Source organism: Bos indicus, chromosome 8 (genome assembly GCF_029378745.1).
Source record: "Bos indicus isolate NIAB-ARS_2022 breed Sahiwal x Tharparkar chromosome 8, NIAB-ARS_B.indTharparkar_mat_pri_1.0, whole genome shotgun sequence".
Lineage (NCBI taxonomy): Eukaryota > Metazoa > Chordata > Mammalia > Artiodactyla > Bovidae > Bos > Bos indicus.
Window position 1 is genome coordinate 23402616 of NC_091767.1, and position 13969 is coordinate 23416584.

The following is a 13969-nucleotide window of genomic DNA, read 5'->3' on the forward strand; positions in this document are numbered from 1 at the left end:
AAGAAATTATAGTAGATGTTAGGAATGGAGGAAATACGTGGTAGTTCTAAGCATGTGGGGGGAGGTATGGAGAGAGAGGTAGCCCTAAAGTGGGAGAACAGAGTCACATGGTTCTCTCCCCAGAGATCATCAGCATCAGACACAAGAACCCATACCTAGGATATGGGAATGATCAGTTCCCTTATTACAGAGCTCCGTCTTTCATACAAGTGCCTCAGATAAAAAGAAATACTGGAATGCGTTATAGACAATGGATTTGGAACTCAAAAGGCCTAACAGTACTTGTTAAAAGGATCCAGATGTTTTAAAATCTGGGTAAAGAGTTGCTTTAAATCCCTCACCCAGTTGACAGCTTCAAAGAACCCTGATATAAATGGCATATCCGAACATAATGCATTACAACAGGACCCATTATCACACATACTTTGGCTACACAGAGGATCCGATCTCAACGCTATAATGTACATGCATAACCCTTATAGGAAAAGTTTGGTAACAAGTAGGCTAACAGTGGCTGGTGTGTCTATGCTCCATCACCAGCATAATGTCCCTTATATAGTGTGGATATATCTTTACCTTCTCCATCTTTAGCACTGTTTAGAAGAAATATGTGTGTGTGCATGTGTGTGCGTGTGTGTGTATACATGATTAAAGCAGTAGAACAACAAATATTTGAAAACTGTTAACATGCCAAGTACTCTGTACTAAGCATTTAGGATTAAACACAGAAGCTCTTCCTGCCCTTGAGGAAATTACAGTCTAATGGGAAAGATGGACTTTAAACAAAGAATCACAAATAATTAAGCAGATAATTACACATATGTAAAGTACTATGAAAAACATAAAGGAATGGATCACATAGCAAATATATACTAATCTGGGAACATCTGGGAATCCTCCTTTGCCTTCCACTGAGGAAAGGATGTTTAAAACAAGATGGAAAGGATGAGTAGGATTTTTCTAGACAAAGTCCTTAGGAAACACAGGTAGACAATATAAAGACAGCAGGCATATTTTTGCAGATGCTAAGCCCCTTGCCAGGAACCACTATATAATCAAGATCAGTATAGTTCAGTTCAGTCGCGCAGTCATGTCTGACTCTTTGTGACCCCATGGACTGCAGCACGCCAGGCTTCCCTGTCCATCACCAACTCCTGGAGTTTGCTCAAGCTCATGTCCATCAAGTCAGGTGATGCCACCCAACCATCTCATCCTCTGTCTGCATTGCTAATCAAGACAGCTGTTGATAACAGTTGGTGATTCTGATGGTTCAGTCAGACATAAGAGTTGGTAGGATGTTCTGCCTTAGGACCAAGTACATCGTCTGGTGTTACCAGAAACAAAAACATCCCTGAGCCCATGAGCACCAGGAAGGCTGCCAAGCAGGGTAGCTGCCCAGGGGAAATCAGGGCCCAAGAGAGAGACAGGCAGGTTTAGCAGGACTCTGGCAAATATATTGAGAATAACGGGAGCTGGGTTTCTTACAACTCTAGAGGAGGTTACAAATAAGAAGAGGAAAACGCAGAAGGAAATCTGTGATACTGGTTTGGAGATATTGGTGTAAACTCATGGTTTTCAACACACATAGCTAGACACGAAAATACAGACATATGTGAGAGAGAAAGAGACGGGAGGGGAGGGAAGAAGAGAGAGAACAAAATTTCTAAGTGTCCACTGAAAGGGCCTAGGAACACTGATTAACTCAGTAGCAATGTAGTAATTTGTACTCAGATCTTGACTTCTAAATATCATTCTCCACTAAAAGACACTTGAGTCTTAGGCTACTACAAGTCTGAGGATAAAATAAGATGAACCTAGAACATCTTTGTGTGCCATAAACAAAAGGCACTCAAAGAATGATGAGGTTACCTCAGAAGGACACAAGAGTCAGAGGCTCTTATCTAATCTGGAACAATTTGAGGACAATTCAAAATAATGAATAACTGAATAATAATTAAATACAGTAGGAGTTTAGTGGTCCATATCAAAAGAAAGACAGACAGAAAGAAAGAGTAAGAAAGACAGGAAGGAAGCACAGAAAGAAAGACAGGCAGGCAGCTTTTCCTTACATGAGAAAGTCTACAAAAAAATGTAAACGGGATAATGGAATTTTCTTTTTCTTCCTTATGGCTTGTAGGGTTATGTACTTCCCTGTGTGTGTGTGTGCTCAGCCGGGGTTGACTCTTTGCAACCCCAGGGTCTGTAGCCCGCCAGCCTTCCCTGTCCATGGGATTATCCTGGCAAGAATACTGGAGTGGATTGCTATTTCCTCCTGTAGGGGATCTTCGCGACTCAGGGATTGAATCTGCATCTACTGTGTCTCCTGCATTGGCAGGCACATTCTTTACTGCTAAACCATCTGGGGAGCCCCAAAAAGGAAGTCTAACATTTAATTAAAAAAAGAAACCACATCTCAAATGGTAAATACATACAAAAATGTTCATTCCTTCTGACAATGAATGCAAATTAGCCTTAAGGCATCATTTTATACCTGCCTGGCTTGTATTATAGTCATTTGTTTACCTAAATGAAGGTCTGCTTTGTAATATGATAACTAGAAAGGGTTTATTCTTTATTTGTTTTCTAAGCACTGTTATATAAAATGACTCATAAACTCATAATCCTTACAAAAACTCTAGAAAGAAGATTCAATTATTTTTTCCACTTTACAGAAGCAATTGAGCCTTACAGACTTAAGCAGCTTGCCTGAAGTGACACAGCTGAGAAGCCATATAAGTGGGCTATGAACCCAGGCAGTCTGGCTCCCAAGCTTTTAACCTCTGTGACAAGCTGCTATGATATTTACACAGGGCCGAGGTACTGAAACCTGATACAATCCTTCTGAAGAGCAATGAGGCCATGCCATCCTTATAGTCATCACATCCTCAGAGCCTAATTATAAATTGATGAGAATTTATCCTAAGGAAAGGTACATTCACAAGGATATTCTCTATTATGGAAACATTTTAGATGACCAATAAGGAAATGGGTTAATTATGATTCATCAACTTGACAGAACATTCTACAGTCAGTCATTTAAAAATGATAATTATGGAGATATATGGAAAATAGGGAAATGTTTACAATGTTAGGTTAAAGAATACAAAGCATATGTATACTGGGAAATATGTAAACATTGTGTGTACATAAAAGGAACAAATTAAAATAAAGTGATAATAGCTGTTAGAAAGGGCTTCCCTGGTGGCTCAGATGGTAAAGAATCTGCCTGCTATGCAGGAGACCTGGGTTTGATCCCTGGGTCAAGAAGATATCTTAGAGAAGGGAATGGCAACTCACTTCAGTATTCTTGCCTGGAAAATTCTAAGGACAGAGGAGCCTGGCAGGCTACAGTCCATGGGGTCTCAAAGAGTCGGACACGACTGAGCAACTAACATATGCCAAAAGCCATGGGATAATTGTTTACTCTTTCAAATATTTTTATGATGTTTACAACAACAAAAAATAGAAATTAAATACTCTTCCAACATACTCTATTAACACTAGTCTAGAGAGCGATGTAAGAATGCTCTTCATACTTTCCCAACCCTCCTTATGCAGGAGATTAGTGGTGATCACGTCCATTTACATGGAAACTTGTTATATATATAAAAGACAATAAAATAATATACATTTTATAATTCAATATAAACACATACACAGCTAGAGGACACACACTGGAATATCTATTGAGGCTATCTCTAGGTGGTGAGATTACAGGGAATTCTTTCTTTTTCTTCATACTGTTTTTGAACTTCATGTTATATACATGTTGCTTTGCTCAGTTGTGTCCGACTCTTCACGATCCTATGGACTGTAGCCTGCCAGGTTCCTTGGTCCATGGAATCTTCCAGGTGAGAATCCTAGATGGGTTGCCATTTCCTCCTCCAGGGGATCTTCCCAACTCAGGGATCGAACTCACGTCTCCTGAGTTGGCAGGCAGATTCTTTACCACTGAGCCACCTGGGAAGCCTGTTATACACATGTGTTCATTTCTAATAACTTCATAAAAAGAACTGTATTGGTAAGCTATTACTAAGCTAACCTATTTAAAAATAATATACTTTGGTAACCAACTTATAATTTCAACAGAAAAACAGGATAGCTTTCTCATATCATTTATTCTATACTTGGAGTTCACTAATTCTGTTCTTTTGGTTAGACTCATCAACAATTATATCTCATGCTAGTAATCCAAAAATGATCAATCAACAATCTACCTACTTATAGTTTATGTACAAGTCCAACTCTTATACACTCAAATCACTGACCAATGAATCCATATCAAGAAGGAAATGCCATTCATAATGACTTAATTTTATACTTCTTACTGTAAACTTTAAAGCCTAGTAGAAAAATCTTGGAAAGTCATATTCCCCAGCAAGAGAATTGGTAAGAAAATAACCCTAAATTGTTAGTGAAAGTGAAGTTGCTCAGTCGTGTCCGACTCTTTGTGACTCCATGAACTATACAGTTTGTGGAATTCTCTAGACCAGAATACTGGAATGGGTAGCCTTTCCCTTCTCCAGGGGATCTTCCCAACCCAGGGATTGAACCCAGGTCTCCCTCATTGCAGGCGGATTCTTTACCAGCTGAGTCATGAGCATGGAGTCTTAGCCACTGGACCACCATGGAAGTCCCCTTTAATTGTTGCTGCTGCTGCTGCTAAGTCGCTTCAGTCGTGTCCGAATTGTTAGGTAGAAATATATAACATTATCACCAAAAATAAATGATGAGTTTCAGTAAGTACTTTTAAGACAGTTTAACTGTTTTATTTTAAAATTAGGAAAAACCTTGAAATTTGAATATACTCTGAGGTTGAGAAAAAACAAATATCAGAAATCAGGAGAAAGAATAAAGGAATAGAAAAGAAGGAAAAATAAGAGCCCAAACTTAGAGGGCCTTAAGAAGAAAAATATAATTCCAGAATAGGAGGGATTAGATTATAAGCAAATTTTAAATCCAGCACAGTCAATAAATATCCAAAGGAAAAGATTATGATGATTACAAAGGTTAAGGAATATTACATCTGCCAGGAGGTGGGACTCTTAGGGAAGAAAAGAAAATGTTATAGAATATAGCAAAAAACCAGTTACATTTAAAACTATTAACTGAAGTCTTTCAAAAATGGAAGGAATTTTATCTATTTGGCATGGTTTTAAAAATGTAGGCCTGTGTGAAGGAATGGATACTATGAACATCTGGTATGTTCTATTGTATGAGTATTAAAGTGGGCATCTAAAATGAGAAAAGTCCTGAACATGAGAACGCAGACTAATATATTCACTGTCTCAGATGTGACTGGCTAAAATTGAGATCATTTCATCCAATCTCATCCCTGCATATGTGTGGATCAAGGATAACGTGTACCATTGTTCTTCCTCTCGTAAGTTATTAAATGGCACACAGAGGCAATGGAGCCATGCTATCCTGAAAGTTTTCTCCCTTTTGCCTATGCCAAGCATGATTTTTATTCTCTCAAGCCATTTCTTCCTCAAAAGAGTTCACCAAAGTTGTCATCCTTCCTATCAGCAGCCCCACTGGGCTCTGATGAGTGACATCCAGACATTTAAACTCAAAAGCTGCTTCAGAAGGGAGTTATTAAAATTCAAATGAGCTGGGCATATTGAAGAAGAAAACACTCGTTTGCATGCACACCTCCGCATTTGGCCATCCCATTTAGACCCATAGAGCAGGGTCTGGTTTTGTCTTTGTAAATGGGCTTCCGAGGCGGAGGTCAGCCTCCCACGGCCCCCACTCCTCTGGGGTCATCATTAGTAATGTGTAAGGCTGAATAGATTTTCCTTGGAATCTAGTCAGGAAACCTGACAAAAAGGCAGCCCTCTCCCACAACCTGAAAATGCCAAAAATCTGATTGGTAATAAGGCATTTTTAAAATACTTCATTTACTTGTCTTCAAATAGCTTTAATAGCAAGATTTTACATAACATTTCTGATGTCAATTTCACCTGATGTTTTTCAGTTTTGGAACAGAATATATCCTATTGTATCATGACAGACCAATCATAAAAATGTTACATTTTATCAAGAATTTTCCACAAGATTCAGAGAAAATTCACTTCTGCTAAGAAATATGAATCTAGGGAGCAAAATGATATTTTAGTCACTAGAAAAGGAGTCTGTGTTTCATTTGGTTTAAAAATCTAATAAGAACTAATAAGAAATATCTCATGGAAAAATCTCACATTAGCATCATTTTAAAAGTTTATAAAATATCAGTGAGCAAACTAACAAAAACAAACCAACAAAAAACTAGAGCAAAAATATATGTTCCTGGAATTACTCTAGCCATGGAAATTTTAGATGTTCCTAGAATTACTCTAGCCATGGAAATTTTAGATGTTCCTTTAGTACGAATTCAATTTCCTGTTAATGGAGACATCTCTGCTACAACATCTACTTTAAAAAGACTTACTTTATGGCAATATATAAACAACTCCATATTATGTGTAATAAATGACATGGTCATACCTACACATACCTTGTGTGACAATGACATAACATTATACCAACTTTTACTGAAGATATGAAAAGCAAGTTATGCTAACTCACAACTCTAGGATAACAGCACAATTTCTGGAACTCCAGAAACTAAGGGAATTTATGTCCAAGCTATGAAAGTAGTTTATAACTTGGAAGCTCCAGGGACTACTGTACCTAGTAGAAACTTAGACAACAGACATGACCTCTAATGTCCCTTCCAATGGTAAGATTTTATTCCTCCATGACCTCCATTAATCAAATTTTCTTCCTCCAGATGTCTTCATTTTAATTTGTTCAAAGACTTTTCCCCTAAAATTTGGATGGATTTGTTGTAATACAGGCATTGGTTTTGCCCAGACGGACAAAATCAGCCCAACGAAGAATGAAACTAGTAAAACATCAATGAAAGAACATTACATAAAACTGGTTCCTGAGCCACAACACACTCAGTTTGGATCCATTTTTTCCTCAAAGCATAAATTTATAGGTGTGTATCATTAATGCGCATTTACTTAAAAATTAATGTGGGATTATTTTGGCTCCAGTTAAAAACAAAAGCACTAAATCTCTGTCGGTTGTTGGTGGCAGCAACAAAGAATCACAAAGGCATTACTGCAAAGAAAAAGAACACAAGCTAAAATTAAGAACCAGAGCCAGTGATTCCAACAACATAGAGTGATCACACAAAGTTCAAGAAGACCTACCTCCAAGTCAGGTCCTGTAATACAAACGTGTGTTTTCTCTTTTTAGGTCACACTCGTTTGAAACTGACAATAAAAGTAATGTGCACTTATACTTTTGAAATGGCCAAAAGGAAGATTAGATATTAAATTGGTAATTTCAGGAGGATACACAGTATGTATGTTTGTGTATCACTTATGTCGTAGTTGGTCTCCTAGTCAGCTCTACTGCAAAGATGATCTGGCAGGGGAAATTATTCACCCTTTCAGATTTGTACTGTTTAATCTACAGAAGCATGCTTAGGGCATACAAACTTAACAGGTAGAAAGAAAGAGTCAAGAAATGTGCTCACTTGCCTTTTTTTCCTCCTGTAACGAAGAAGCCAATGGCTGCTCTAATAAAACTGTTTTCAGGCAAATAGCTGTAGTCAGTAGGCACTGTGGAGACAGAAAATGATCAAATTAACCAGTGAACTTGGCAGGACTAATGAAGGAAGGATAATGATCTCATGCTGCCATATCAACCTAGAGACAAAGCGGAGATGTTTATGCCATTAATCTCAGAACAATACTCTGTGGTTGCAACTAATTCTATTAGATTAAGTGGCTGAGACTATGCAAGCAAATCTAAAACGGTGGTAAATCTGGGAGTGGTTGGAAAAAAAACCATAGAAGGCGAAAATTGTACTGAAGTGGTTTAAAAAAAACACCCTTTTCCACTTTGGCACATCAATGAACTCCAATCCAGTGACCTCTGTGTCAGCAAGGAGTCCTAAGCTGGACTTCTAAGCTGAGACCACCATTCTATGGGCTATCAAGGGCATCCTGAGGCAGATACATGAACCATGGAAATACGTCAATCAATATTAATACTAGTCACTCTCTTATTTCATGAGACAGGGACCTCTATGTGACCAACACATACAAAAAACCAGATGTGCCTGCTGACCTGAAATAGCGAAGCAGTAACGTTTATGCTAGTTGAGTCCTGGGAGTTTCTTAGATTCTTTTCCTCCTGGTTCCCCATATTGTTTAATGAGATGGTTTTTACTGGGATAGATGGCTCCAATGGAAAATTCCATCAGAAACGAGCAGTTGTACTTTTCCAGATACACAGTCATTTTCCTCCATATAACCTGAGTATAAGATGATTTACTACAACTGACCTTGAATATATGTAGCCCATAACATAACAATGACAAGCCTATGTTAAAAAGCAAAAGCCTGACATAAACATGCTATTTTTACCAGGACATTGAGAGACCACTGTCCTTCAGGACTAGCATTACCAAGGGTTTCCAATATGACAATATTTTTTTTTTCTTTTTCCAGTTTTAATAAGACAGCTTCTCTGGTATCTCAGTTGGTAAAGAATCCACGTACAATGCAAGAGACCCTGGTTCGATTCCTGGGTCGGGAAGATCCCCTGGAGAAGGGATAGGCTACCCTCTCCAGTATTCTTGGGCTTCCCTGGGAAAGAATCTGCCTGCAATGCGGGAGACCTGTGTTTGATCCCTGGGTTGGGAAGATCCCCTGGAGAAGGAAACAGCAGTATTCTTGCCTACTCCAGAACTCTTGCCTGGAGAATTCCATGGACAGAGGAGCCTGGCAGTCTACAGTACATGTGGTTGCAAAGAGTTGGACACAACTGAGCAACCTTCACTTCACTTCACAGTATGACAGCTTTTAAATGTATAAAGTTCATTATGTGGGGAATGCTGTGGAACCATGCCCTATTTCTATAGCTAAGGAGTGACTGAAAGGCAGGGAGACAGTAATTATGGTGGCCCATGTTCCTGGTAATGCTGTTGGTAGACTACCTGTCAGCGGATGTGTGAAACTAGGTTTTAATGAGGAAACTTTGGTACCTAAACCTCCCTGGCCTGAGTCCAAGGGAGCCAGTGGTCAAAACTCTATAAAGAGCAAGGAGCAGATATAGGTCCCAGTGCATTACACTGATGTCTTCCCCAGAAAACCTCCAAGTACATACATAAATTAACCACGTGGGAACTGCGAATATTTTTATTGCTTTTATTTAAAAGCAATAGAAATAGAAAAAATCTTGTTGCAGTAAGCCCTAGGGTTTTAATTCCAAGGCCAAGGAGATGCATATCTTTAAAAGTACTTACCTCAGTCTTTTCTCAATGCCAGGGCCAGAAGAACTCCAGCCATATGAAGAGTCTTTTAATGAAATATGAATGTTATACAACTACGATTACACCTAGTCAAGTAAAAAGAACTCTGTTCCAAGCTTCAAGGATCTGATTCCTAGTTTCTGGATTTCTCACTAAGCTTGCACCTATGTCATGTAATCTTTCTGAGTCTTAGGTTCTTTGTAAAATACGGTGTTAGACTCAACATCTAAACTTATCTCTAAGGAAGGAAGAGAGGGAGAGTGAAAAGAGCACAGGCTTTGGCGGCTGACAGATCTGATTTCAAACTGTGTATTTCCCACTTAACTGCTGTGTAACTCTGGGCAAATCAGGAGACTTCTCCATGGTCCATCTTCCTCTGACGTAAAAGAGGGACAATAACACGCAGCTCTGAGGGCGGCTATGAAAATTAACGCTCTTAACAAAGTAGACAGCCCCACGTCAGCACCCCTCCTTCCAGCTCCCATGTTCTATGACTCCAATCTTACCCGAGGTTCTACTTTGATTTGAGGACAGAGTAGACAGATGAAGATGTCCTAGAAGCCAGATGGCATTTGACTGAAGACCAATCACCCCAGACACACTGATGACCTATGAATGAAATGTTAACAGTTCAACGATGGGCAAGATACAAATTCCACTCAATAAAAGGCCACACACAGAAGGTCACTAATCTTTTATGAGGTGGTAGCTTGGCTGGTAATGAGAAGTTCTATGACAAGATGTACTATCCTCTGTGTAGTACACTAAATGTGGGACATAGAGGTGATCAACAAGTGTTGCTGAATGAAAGAATGAATGAATCTATCAGTCATGACAGAAGGGATCAGTGATTGTCTCAGATTTCACTGAGTCAGACTGGTCTAAAGGAGTTTTCAAAAAATGGGAAAAGAAAATCCCCAAAGTAAAAAGGGCTGGATAGTTGCTTAGGACTAAAATACGTTTAAAAGTAGAAGGAGATGTTATTTGGTTCTCTTCTTTAAACAGTGCTCTATTACTATTTTACCATTCACAATATGTTCTTTTAAATAATATTTTTCATTTATAGATTTTTTACCCAAGTTATAGCAATTTAAGTTTCAGGAAAATTTTTTGAGAATATTTACATTCATACATGCAAAAGACAATTTCTTCTGTTCCAGGATTTGTTTGCTTTCAAAGGCATGAATTACTACAACTTCTTCATGTGGTGAGTATTATAACCAGCTATGTTTAAAAAGAAAAAAACAAACAAGTCCACCAGGTGAAAGCCTAGGACACAGAGTTCTACATGTGGTAAGAATGCAACTATGCAGAGAAAATAAAAACGCTTATAAAGAAACATGACCACATGTGAGTAGCAGCTGCTTCAGGTTGAGAGGAGCCTCAGTGATTATTTTTTTAAGCTTCTTCCATTCAATGAACGTCATGACGTTTTAAATAAAAATCTGAAAATATAAAATCATTTCTAAGCAGATGGACATTTTTATTCTTTAGCCAAGAATAACTCTGACAATAATTCACCCAAATACTTTTAGTGACATCTGAACTAGCGCATCTTGACCATTCAGCTTAGCTATCCGCCCTGCCCTTTGGCTGTCTTCTATTTTTCCTTGTCCAGAGGGCCTGACATTCTTTAGAGGGTCAGGTTTAAATTTTTAAGAGAAACCAAAGCAACTTAAGTTAACTCAATAATTCACGCTTTCTTTTTTTTCCAGAGGTGGTGCATGTTGGTCAGCAAATACAGGGCCCTAAGCGGTTCTCCATTGCCCCTGGAACTCACCATGAATAACCAGAGATTTCCCCATTTTCTATGTAAGACAGTTTGTATCATGAGAGAGAAAAAGACAGCAAAGGGGAATATCTGTTTTCCCACTTAAGGATTTGAAATTCTTCTTCTCACCTGAGTTAAAGTTCTAATGACTTCATTAAGTCTGCCTTGAGACTGAGAGGACTGGATGGCTTCTGACTTCAGCTGAAAGAAAAAGGAGAAATAACCATTCAAAAAAGTAGATAATGATACTCCCACTGTATCAGTTGTCAACATCTAAGCTATGGAATAACTCATCATATGTCCTTATATTTCAAAAACAAAAACCATGAGCTCCTTGAGGGCAAGATCCATGTTTTATTAAATTACTGATATCCCAGGGCCAGTTCAGTGTGGCAAGTAGCAGTCACTTAATAAACCTTTACTGTATGAACAAAGGAATGCCTTAGAATTACTTGTAAATTTATACATCCATATGGGCTTCCCTGGTGGTTCAGAACGTAAAGAATCTGCCTGCAATGCAGGACACTCGAGTTCACTGCCTGGGTCGGGAAGATCCCCTGGAGAAGGGAATGGCAACCCACTCCAGTACTCTTGCCTGGAGAATTCCATGGACAGAGGAGCCTGGAGGGCTATAGTTCATGGGGTCGCAAAGAGTCAGACATTACTGAGAGACTAACACGTTCACTTTCTTTCAAATCTACAGTAGAAAAGCTTTTAAAGTTTTTAGAAACTTTTGAAGCTTATAGAAAGCATAATTACACAGATACATATTTAAACATTACAGATACAAAGTGGAGCTTCCTATTTCGAATTTTTGAAATTTCTTAGGATCCAATTGCTTTCCTCAGGCAGAGAACTTTATGGAAAGTATATAGGTTGACTAGGTTTAATTCCTACAATCCAAATAAAACAAGGAACAAATCTGTACAAAAAGAATTCTTGGCCAAGAGATATATAAAGACACAGAGAGCCCAGTGTAACCACTACCATGAGCATATATCGGTCTTCCTTAGCATGATGAGATACTGGGTATTCTCTCCTTGCTGTGACTATGCACACATTTAGGTGTCACCCCCATTTTTTTTTTACCTGCATTACATCCCCTTCGGAGCCTACCAAGGCCACCATGCCGTGAAGAGCTGCCAAGCAAAGCATTGTGGGAGCGCCCTGAAAACAAAGCATCAGAAAATGTCAAGAGGGGAACAATCCTTGGGTTTGAATTTGATAAGAATTATACCACAGAGAAACAAATGGTCAAAATGGTACAAAATTTGTAGGATCAACACAACCTGTATCACTGAACTGAGGAAGGCAACAGACTTGAATAAAGTAAACAAGTTAAAGTTGCTAGATCCCAGGTGGCTTCTTGTTATTTTTTAGTTTTCAAAACCACAGTGCTGTTATAAAATTAAAACACTAACAAAATAGCCAGTTAAAAAAAAAAAAAGAAAAACAACTACAATGGTTAATAGGATGTATCATTTATAAGGCATTAAAAGTACATTGTCTCATTTGATACTGCCTTTTTTTTTTTAATGGTTAAGCTTTTATGGCAGCACCTATAAATGGTCCAATAAAGTGGCTCTTTTTCCTTTATAAAAATATAAAATAACATGCAGGAGGTGCCTTCTACCTCTGTTAGGACAGTTTTGATCCAGGCCGGAAGCAATCTGTTGCCCAAGTCTTCAGCTTTTCCATGTCCACACACAGACAAGCCGTGAATTATGTTTCCTAATGCCAGGGCAAAACCTGAAGTCTGTTAGAAATAAATTTTAAAGAGAGGTGAGAGAAAAGAAGACTGGCACAGATCAAGAATGTTCATATACAGCAAAACAAGCACTTTGAGGGGCTCCTTTCCTACAGACACGTTCTGTTGCCATCTGTACATCAGAGATTTAAAAAACCTAGACCAGTTTGCAATAGAAATTGCAGCCTAATTGTAAGGAATTCAGTTTCAGTGAGTGGTATATTTCAGGAAAAGAACACTGCACTAGTGATTGACTTGGGTCAAACAATCCCAATTCTAAGAAGAGGGTTAGAGTGAAAATATCAAGGTGACTCACAAGCCCAGTCAACCTCCAAACAAGAGGAGAAAAAGCCCTGCAATGAGCACAGCATATGAAAGTTCTACATTTTGGTGTTTGCAAGATCTATTCTTTTTTCCTGCTATTTACATTAACTTTATTTTTGTATTGAAGTATAGTTGATTTACAAGGCAAAATCTATTCTGAATGTAAGCCAATAGGCCTATAACCATAAAATAATAACAGTAAAATACAACATAGGCTTAACATCTGGGCTGAATCCTGTAATAACCCACAATGGCCAATATTAAGACTTTGGAGAAATCTAAAAAATAAACAACCAAGCAAACAAAGTACAAACACGGAAATTCTAGAGCATGCATAATCAGAAGGAGCATTTTTCCCCCTCCAACTTTAAAAAATTATGGCAAAATGCACGTAACATAAAATTTGAATGATGCTGAAGCTGAAACTCCAGTACTTTGGCCACCTCATGCGAAGAGTTGACTCATTGGAAAGGACTCTGATGCTGGGAGGGATTAGGGGCAGGAGGAGAAGGGGACGACAGAGGATGAGATGGCTGGATGGCATCACTGACTCGATGGACGTGAGTCTGAGTGAACTCCGGGAGTTGGTGATGGACAGGGAGGCCTGGCATGCTGCGATTCATGGGGTCACAAAGAGTCAGACACGACTGAGCCACTGAACTGAACTGAACTGAACCATTTTAAGTGAACAGTTAATGGTATGAAGTACATTCACAAAGCTGTGTGACCATCACTCCCAATCATCTTTAGAACCTTTTTCATTTTGCAACATTGAAGTTCTATACCGATTAAACTTTAATTCCCTATCGCT

At 38.6% G+C, this 13969-nt stretch overlaps 1 protein-coding gene across 4 annotated transcripts in view; it reads right to left on the reverse strand.

Annotated features, from left to right (window-relative positions):
- Positions 1-13969, reverse strand: part of FOCAD (focadhesin) — a 302497-nt gene that overhangs the window by 35869 nt on the left and 252659 nt on the right. For all 4 annotated transcript variants that reach the window (XM_019965885.2, XM_070794470.1, XM_070794471.1 and 1 more), the window contains 5 exons: positions 12721-12843; positions 12177-12254; positions 11217-11288; positions 9823-9925; positions 7539-7619 (listed from right to left, as the gene is read on the reverse strand). In XM_019965885.2, coding sequence (XP_019821444.2) covers positions 7539-7619; positions 9823-9925; positions 11217-11288; positions 12177-12254; positions 12721-12843 — 457 coding nt within the window. The remainder of the gene's footprint in view (positions 1-7538; positions 7620-9822; positions 9926-11216; positions 11289-12176; positions 12255-12720; positions 12844-13969) is intronic.